This window comes from Osmia lignaria, chromosome 10 (genome assembly GCF_051020975.1).
Source record: "Osmia lignaria lignaria isolate PbOS001 chromosome 10, iyOsmLign1, whole genome shotgun sequence".
In the NCBI taxonomy this organism is placed as follows: Eukaryota; Metazoa; Arthropoda; class Insecta; order Hymenoptera; family Megachilidae; genus Osmia; species Osmia lignaria.
The window spans coordinates 11,459,478-11,469,206 of NC_135041.1; the positions used below are offsets into that span (position 1 = coordinate 11,459,478).

The following is a 9,729-nucleotide window of genomic DNA, read 5'->3' on the forward strand; positions in this document are numbered from 1 at the left end:
ATCGGATGGAAAAACCGAATAAGGTCCGTTTGTTGAAGAAATGGAAGACCGAAAATAGAATCTGGGAAGGTCAACAAACCTTCAAGTGGAAAGGGGGAAACAAGCGAGGAACAGCAAGAGCTCTTGTGTTATTGGCTTTAATTCGCGGAGAAAGAGTGGTGAAGACAGGATATGAACGCAATATTGATCAGATGCCCTCGGTAACTTCAATTTTTCGATTCCCGGTAAAATTGAACTGATTTTTCTCATTTTATGACGTTAAAACGGCGGGATTTTTAAGCAAACAAATGCTGTTTATCAACTTTCTGCTACGATTATAAAAATTAAAATTTCGAAACAAAATATATAAAAGTTTTTGAGAAAATTTGAGGTACTTGAGACTCGGATCAGGTAGAGAATTATTTCGGTCGGTTTGGGATCCTCGAAATTTGGAGAATTGTGTTCGGGATAATTGAACATGATAGCCAACGGGAAGTATTCGCCGAAAGCTGTATCTAATTTACTCTGAGTTGATCAAAGCAATTCCTGACTCGATCCGAGTATCAGATACCCGAAATACTCGAATTCTTGCCTATTTACGCTTTCGAAAACCAATTCGACCCGACCCGACCCAACCCGAGCCGAAGTAAATTGACCTGACCCGATTCGAATGATACAGACCCCACTCGATATTTTTGGATCCTCACACACCTTTATTGCTATGATATTTTTGAAATAAAAAGCAATAAATGTTGATTTTTAATTAGTAATAAATTTTCAAAAAATTAATACTGAAGGAGCAAATTAATATACTGCAGATGTGAATTCATAATTATGCTTATTTGAGAAATGAAATTATTTAAAAAAAAATACAGAAGTTAATTATGTTGCAAAGGTATTCGTGAGTTAGAATAGTTAGTAAAGACAAAGGCTACGTCTGATTCGTCCACCTTTGCTTTTGTCGCTCCCAGTTTTACCGTAACAGCTTATTACCTGGCAGTATATGCATGAACTACGTGGGTACATACTGTGCGTATAGGGCGATACAGCGTCTGTTGCAGATCTAGTTTTGCCAGGAGCAACGTGCAACACGTCCCTTGTTTACGTCCAGGATATGTCTACACATGGACACCTTTGTTAGCATTCTGCTTTACATTGCCTCTTAATTTTAGCAGACAGCAGAGTCTGACTCGTTAACGTTAGAGCAACTATGATAAAAAGGAAGAATCATTTATGTATATTACCAGATCTTTAGATAAAAATGTAAATAGTCCCTATTTTATGAAGGGTGATTGGGTGTTTCTGATGATACATCATTTTCGAATTAATTTGATGGAAAATGGAGAGAATATTTCAAAGAGTAATATTCATGGGTCTACGATAGGGTTGAAATTGTTTGAAGGATCGTTTAAGCGCGAAAGAGCTAGTACTATTAAAGCCTCGTCACGGAAGTGACGCTTTATCTATACAGGATATCGATTAACTTTAATGCAAGTGTCTTCGCGAAGAAGAATCCCAGAAAAATACGATTGACTGTTAATGAAGTTAATTTAAACGAGCAGAACAAGTTCGATACAGAAGAGCGCGTTTAAACTGATGAAGAATAATCAATATAATCAGAATATTATTATTTCAACGATAAAAGTGGAAAAGAATTTATGAAAAAGTTGATATATCTCATGAATAATTCAATTTAAAATCACATAATTAAAATACTATGAAAGTTAGTCTATACTATGATAGATAGTCTAAAATAATTTGATAATATAAAAGTATTTGAATAAATTTGAAGTTTAAACCTTGATCAAATGTTTCATTAATATCTTTAATACAAAATGGCTGGTTGATAATTGTAGCAAACACTATAGCTCAGTGCCTTATTAAAGAGAGACCTATGCGGGGTTATAGCCTTAGGCACTTTCCATTCAAAGCCGTTCATTTACTATGTCAAAAATACTGAATGAAATTTTTTTTTACTCATTTCAATTTTTTAACTAAGTTCGTTTAAAAATTATACATTTAACTTTAGGTTAATATCTTTGTATACATCTTGTAAGTTTCGGTCACGATTAACTCAGGTTCTGCTATTCAAGAATTATTACATATAGTTTAATAAACAATGAACAACGAAGAAAAAGATTCTTTATCGGAACATTTATTGTGACAGTGGTGCTGGTATCGGATAAACCGTAAGGTTCGTCTAGAAATTTTCAAAAAATATCCACCGTGTTATTTCAGTATTCGTGAATAGATTGTATTGTTGTTGCAATGTTTTTTTTTGACGATTGATGGTTCAATCTAGCGCGTCGGTGCAACAAAGAAACGCATATACAAGAAAAAAGTTGAGAGATAAATAGTAGTTTAGCCGGCAATATCCGATTGTGGGCCGAAACTGGATTTCACCAGGACAGTTCAGTGAAAAAATAACGAATACCTCGGCCGGCTGGTTCGCTAGGGAAATTTATTTAAACGAAACCATTCAATAACGACATCCCCGAGCCAAACCATCGACTCTCCTCTCCTTCTTTTTCTCTCCCTCTTTCTCGCTAACCTACCGCGACACTCGACCCATTAATTTTTCAACTAGTCAGCAATCCAGCTTCGCTTCCTCTTCCTTCTTTACCATTTTTCTTTAGCTTCTTGTCCCTTTAAAGAGCGTTCATCCACCGGTTCGTGTCTTCAAATACCACTTAACCGGTCAACCGACTGTTGGGCATGAATAAAATCATCATCGGTAAAGCGATAGGTCGATCGATCCGTTATCAAGTGTCTTTTCTCTCTTTACCTCCATTCAGAAAGTTCAGGAACCTTTCTACCCTGATACTTTGCATTCTGCATGTATTTAGGTCTTTCTCATAATCTCGGCTAAAAGCTGCTTTGTTTTATATAGGAACAGTGCTACTTTTATAATAATAGAACCAGTCGTTGCTCTCCTTAACACAGCGTCAACTACAGGATTATTTATTGAAATTTAACAAATTACAATTTGTAATCAAGGAAAATTTCACTTTGATCCATAATTTTTCGCGAGAAAGCCGAAATTTAATAGCCAATCTCTTTTTTTTTCAAGTTACCGAGTTGTCAGAGTCATCTGTACATCAAATAGAAAATCGAAAATTTCATTCTCAGGCGTTTCAGATGGATTCCACGAGTGCCACGTGAAAAGGGAAAATTATAAGGGCGCAGTGATGCATGAAACATGTAGCGTCGAAACCTCTCCAACATGGAGAAGTCCCGTATTTCAGATTATGATAAGGAGTGAGGTAGGTTCATAAATAAATTTAATAATAATTGAGCCAAAAACGTTTGATTTTATTGGCTCTCAAAAAACGAAGGGGAAAAGCCATACGGCATAAAAACCCCTGATTCTTAAAATATATTAAGAGAAAAAGCGAATCGAAGCAAGGTGCGAGCGATCGCACGTAACGTTATCTTATATCGTATTTAAATTAGAATAATCACATATGAAGCGTGTATTTATACTGTGTAATGAGGGTGGTTATGTGTAATAACCAACCCTATCGTGTCGTTTTGTATTGAACAATAGTATCGAATCAGAGTGATTACAGGAAGTAACCACTCTACCGGGTCGTCGTCACGACCACGGATGTCTTGTATGTAATTGTAATATGCGTATTCAGGGTGGTTACGTGATGTAACCAACCCTACGGGTCGTCGGTGTGACTGCAATAGTCACATCCGAACGACATCCGAGTAACCAGGGTGGTTACGTGATGTAACCAACCCTACGGGTCGTCGGTGTGACTGCAATAGTCACATCCGAACGACATCCGATTAATCGAAAGAGATTCGGCTCTTGCACTCGCGAACTAACCATATTACGATCGCGACCCGAACTCCCGAAATCTTCAAGCCGACTGACTTAAAAAAAAACAAGCAAGAATACCCGGAAATTGCCTGAAAATTCTAGTATAAGAGGGGTGGCATTTGAAAATGTCCTTCCTTTCTTTCTTCCGATTGATGACGCACGAGGGGCAACGAAACCGTTAGGTCGTTTATTACTTGCACATGGGACCGAACCGAGCGAAAACCGATAGACAAAGGCCCTGCCTTGACTCGTCCTTCGAATCAAAGGGCTATTCCCGGCGACGAACGCGCTGGGCCTCTTAAGATCGTAAACCTCCCTCGATCGACAAAGGTTCTCAACCGCGTTCGAACATGCTCCCCCCGTTGCGAGTATACCGAGCAAAATTATTCTAGCTTCAAATTAACGCGAATACATAATAAACTAACATGCACTATTTTTAAATATACATAGGTTGCGTCACTATCACTAGCTTGATTAGTTCGCGTTTTATTAAACGTCTTCAAGCAATGGACACAACACGGAAATGTTTCTTTTGAAAACGCCGTTAGCGCCTTTGATGGTAGCCACCCGCACCTCTCCATCACCACCAGGATGAATCTCCAGAACCCTGCCCAGCCGCCACTGCATACATGGTAGATTCTTATCCATGAGAAGCACAATGGTGTCCACCTTAATTTCGCCACGGGCCTCCAGCCACTTTTGGCGCTTCTGCAGTTCGTTGAGGTACTCTGTGTACCACCGTTTCCAGAAGTCCTGGCGAGCCTTTATAATTAATCTCCATGATGACAGTCGATTCTCTGGAACCGAAAGCAAATTATCCTCCGGCAGTATCGTGAGAGGTCGACCCACCAAAACATGCGCAGGTGTCAGCGCAAGCGGATCATTCGGATCCGAAGAAATAGGGCACAGCGGTCTTGAATTCAAAATAGCTTCGATCTCAATAGCAAAAGTGTTAATCTCTTCAAAGGTAAAGAGACGTTCACCTACAACCCGCTTGAAGTGGTGTTTGAAAGACTTGACCGCCGCTTCCCATATTCCCCCGAAGTGCGGTGACAAGGGCGGATTAAAATGCCACGTGATATTTTTACTTACCGCGAACTCATTTACTTGACCCTTAAATTGGTCCGACCCGAACAAGGCATATAATTCGCGTAATTGATTATTGGCACCTACGAAATTCGTGCCATTATCTGAATAAACGTGCGTAGGTATCGCGCGACGGCCTATAAAGCGTCTAAAGGCTCCGAGAAACCCTTCTGTCGTTAGATCGCTGACGATCTCGATATGTACTGCTTTAACCGACATACATACGAAGACGCAGCCGTACGCCTTCACTCGATTTCGGTTTCGATGTTTCTTCTCCTTAACGAATAGCGGCCCGAAAAAATCTACACCCGTATGAGTAAACGCCGCGGCTTCTTCAACGCGCGATTTTGGCAAATTACCCATTACCCGTTGCACAGGTGTCGCCCTAAAACGGATGCACCGAACGCATCGTCGCACTATTTTCCGTACCTGATTTTTCCCGTCGAGTAGCCAAAAACGGTGTCGAATCGTATATAACGTACTTTGGATGCCCGCGTGGTACGTGCGTTCATGAGTATCGCGAATGATCAAATCAGTCACATGGTGATATGACGGTAAGAGAATTGGGTGTTTTTGCGAATATGAGATCTCAGCGTTCTGTAATCGCCCACCAACGCGGAGTAAACCATCTCTATCAATAAAAGGGTTCAAAGATGCTAATCGATTACCCTTAGCTCCTCCCGACGACGATATATGCTGGATCTCGCTAGAAAACTGTTCCCTCTGAATCGCTCGTATAATCGAGCGTTCCGCCGCAATTTTCTCCTCCGCGCATAACTCTCCTCTATGACTGTTTGATCGAAGCATTCGTAAACAATAAGCTACTACACGGACGAGTTTCGGATACGAGGAAAAATTGATAAAAAAGTCGCATTTATTAATTGTGAGTGCTAGACACGTCATCTTTTTTAACCCGGGAAGATCTGTAACGGTAAGAACTGAATTTATCGGCCAAGAATCCTCGCGACCGCGCAACCAATTAGGACCTTCGAACCACGAGTTATTTTGACAAAACGCTGCGGGATATTGACCGCGGGACAATGCGTCAGCTGGGTTGTCCTTTGTCCTGACATGCCGCCATTCGGCCTCTACGGTCTTTTGAATCTCTGCGACGCGATTAGATTCGAAAAGTCTCAACACCGACGGGGACTTCCTCAGCCATTGTAGAACTATCGTGGAATCGGTCCAAAATGTAACACGATTAATTGGAATATCGATAGCCGAACGTGTTTCGCGATATAGCCGAGCCAGCGTCAACGCACCGCATAATTCGAGACGCGGCATGGTCATTTCCTTGAGCGGCGCGACCCGAGATTTCGCACAAGAAAGACGCACGAGGGTATGACCATCTTGATCGCAAGAACGTAGGTATATGCATGCTCCGTACCCTACCTTACTCGCGTCGCAAAACCCGTGAATTTGAATATTACTAGCATTTTTTAGGATAAGCCTTCGGTCTACGGTTAAGTTGTTCACGAAATGAAGTTGACTTGAGAATGCGGTCCAACTGGAGCACAAAGCTTGTGGAACCGATTCGTCCCATTCAAGCTTCGCTTTCCAGCATTCCTGCATAAAAACTTTCGCGGCTAAAATTACTGGTCCTAATAATCCGAGTGGATCAAAAATTTTCGCTATTTCCGACAAAATGACGCGTTTGGTAAATTTCGCGGGAAGTTCGAATGATTTTACCGAGTATACGAGTTTGTCTTCGCGCGCGTTCCATCCGAGGCCTAACGTTTTTTTCACGGTACTATCATCAGTTACGCAATCTGTCCCGAGGATTTTTTCATTAATGTTGTCGAGAGCGTGGTTATGGTTAGATGCCCACTGACGTATATTAAACCCGCCCCGTTTTAAAAGTTCAATTATCTCATCGCGGATTCTCAAAATTTCTTCTAGTGAATTCGCGCCCGTTAAAAGATCGTCTACATATAAATCCCGTTTCAAAATTTCAGACGCGTACGGAAAGTCTGTACGCTCGTCATCCGCGAGCTGCTGGATCGTGCGAATCGCGAGGTACGGAGCCGACGAAACACCGAATGTAACCGTGTTCATCTCATAGGTTTTAACGCGATCCTCGTGATACCAAAATATCCGTTGGTACTTCCTATCCTGAGGGTGAACAAGGATTTGCCGGTACATCTTCTCGATGTCGGCAGTAAGCACGTACGCGTGTGTCCGGAATCTAACTAAATGCTCAAAGAGCTTATCTTGAATAGTGGGACCGATCATAAGCCTGTCATTTAAAGAAATATTCGTCTCCGATTTAGCTGACGCGTCGAAAACTACGCGAACCTTGGTAGTTGCACTGGTGGTTTTTATCACGGCGTGATGAGGCATGTAATAGCCTGCCACAGTCTCGTCGTCAGCCCGAGACATATGACCAAGAGTAATATACTCCTGCATCACCTTCGTGTATTCTGCCTTAAGTACTGCGTTCGCGTTTAATTTTCTTTGTAGCGCGTTAAACCGACGGAAAGCGGATCGTCGCGAGTCGCCAAAATCTCTATCGCCGGTGCGAAAAGGCAAACGCACAATATACCGTCCCGACGCGTCGCGCGTTGTATTTTCGCGGTAATGCGTCTCGCATAACGCTTCTTCTGATAATCCCGTAGTTTCGGTGTCTATGTTTTCTATTAACCAAAATTTGGCGATTTGTTCCTTTAATTCTAATAAAGCACACGAGACTGCTTGTTTTTCCGCGTTATCTCCCGCGCCGCCAACTATTACCCATCCGAGTCGGGTTTTTTGTAGAAACAAATCGCTATCGTCGCGAGATAATTTAATTTGCCCTATTGATAGTAACGATAACGTGGCACCGGATCCTATTAAAATATCAACCGGCCGTGGTATATGGAATTCGGGGTCCGCGAGACGTAAATTAGCGGGGATTTTAATTAGTTCACGCGGGAACACTTCCTCCGGAACGGAATCTGCAATTCGCGGAACAGCTAAACAGGTCAAATCTTTTTTAAAATCACTATGAATCGAACTAAAAGTTATATTAATCGAACTGCTCGCTATCGTATTCATTCCGTTAATCGCACCGATCGGAATGGAGCAGGATTGCATCGGGAGCCCTAATTGCCGCGCGAGTTTGTCCGTAATAAAATGTGCCGTCGCACAAGTGTCTAATAACGCGCGAGCTCTTATAAATATTCCCTCGGCGCTTCGAACGCGAACTACTGCACTCATCATTAATTGCGAGCGGGGAACGCAACCAATGAGGGTTAATACGGAGCCTAATCGTCATGAAGACTTTGTCTGATTGGTCGTCTCGATTCCCGGTTTCGCTTGAGACGTTGATGGTCCGGCGGATGACTGTTGATTCGCGAAGCTGTGCAATAATGTGTTATGAAAACGCCCGCAAAATCTACAACGCGACCCCTTGCACTCTCCGGCGTGCGGACGAAGGCAATTTCGACATAATTGTTTCCGTTTCACTGTATCCCACCGTTGGGACGTGGTCATTTTTTGAAACGTCGGGCATTTATAAATGTTATGATTTTGCTTGCAGCAAAAACAAGAAATCGAAGTCGCGGTGACGAATGAGCGCGCACTCGCCTCGGTCTTGCGAGTTTTCGCCGCGCGTGGTTCCCGGTCGGATCGACGTTTGTTTCCGGATTGATTCGCGCTTTTTTCACAACTGTCGACCTCTTCGAGATGGTGCAATCGGTTCGCAGTCGCGCTCACGAATTTATAGAACTTCTCCAGGCTGGGAAAAACGTCCTCGTCCAGCAACTCTTCCCATTTCTGACGAAGGTCGCTGGGAAGCGCCTTCTCCAGCACACAGATAACCATGGTGTGATCGGGCTCTATATCTAATGTTTTTAACATGCTTAGATGCTGGCGAACATCGTCGATTAACTTCGTAAGCCCGGACGGAGTGGCCGTAGTTAAACGTTTCATATCAAGAATGGCATTCAGATGTCTTGAAATGAGTATCCGTCGCTTTTCATACGAATCAGCGAGTAGCTGCCACGCGCTCTTATAATTCTCCACGCTCGCGCTGAAAATTATGACCTTTTTTAATGCTTCGCCTCTCAAAGAATTCTTTAAATATATAAATCTTTCCAAATCTGTGATATCCGTACGCGCGTCGATCATAGTCAGGAACGTATTTTTGTACGATAACCACTCGTCAAAATTCCCGTCGAATGTCGGTAATTCCGCGACCGGTAATTTCATGGTACGACGCGTTTCTATCAAGGTATTATTTAAACCTGTATTCCCTAGCGTTTCGTTCGTTCGCGCCCCCGACGTACCGGCGTCTTCCATCCCTTCGATCGCACCCGCGCATTCATAATATTGGTCTTGAATTTCTAGAATGTCGTCTAACCGATCGTTTGTTGGATCAATAATCGCGAGCTCATCATTTAATTCTTCGTACGCGGTTAGCATATCGGTCACTCGCGCCAATCGTGATTTTAGTACTAATTTATTAAATCTACCAGACGCGACGTTGTTCACGAGCTGCGTCACTTGCGTCTTGAGGGTGGTTCGTCTTCGATTAATTACTCGAATTCTATCCATGGTTAAGGTTGTCTAAATCTGACGTTCGCAATAAACTACACGAAAAACCGACTGAATTTAATTGAACACGGTGTCAAGCACCTCAAAACGACCCGTATGATACACTTATGATTATGTTATAAAGTACTTAACTTATGGTGATGGACAACTGTCAGCAGTAAGCAGCAGCCGGGCAAGATGTTCTCCAGGAGATGATGGTGGTGGCTACCTTTGAACTCCTCGATATCGTTCACAACCGCACTAGATGCGCAGAATATAGCACTGTTGTGTCTTTATACTATTGCACATGTACGAATTGATCA

The 9,729-nt window shown here is 42.5% G+C and overlaps 2 protein-coding genes across 2 annotated transcripts; both read right to left on the reverse strand.

Annotated features, from left to right (window-relative positions):
• Positions 1 to 4,297: 4,297 nt before the first annotated feature.
• On the reverse strand, positions 4,298 to 7,927 carry LOC143305767 (uncharacterized). Its single transcript, XM_076690585.1, has one exon. The coding sequence runs from the start codon at positions 7,925 to 7,927 to the stop codon at positions 4,298 to 4,300; it is 3,630 nt and encodes a 1,209-aa protein (XP_076546700.1).
• A 216-nt stretch (positions 7,928 to 8,143) lies between these two features.
• Positions 8,144 to 9,427, reverse strand: LOC143305768 (uncharacterized). Its single transcript, XM_076690586.1, has one exon. It carries the CDS (start codon positions 9,425 to 9,427, stop codon positions 8,144 to 8,146), a length of 1,284 nt encoding a protein of 427 aa, XP_076546701.1.
• Between the last annotated feature and the right edge of the window lie 302 nt (positions 9,428 to 9,729).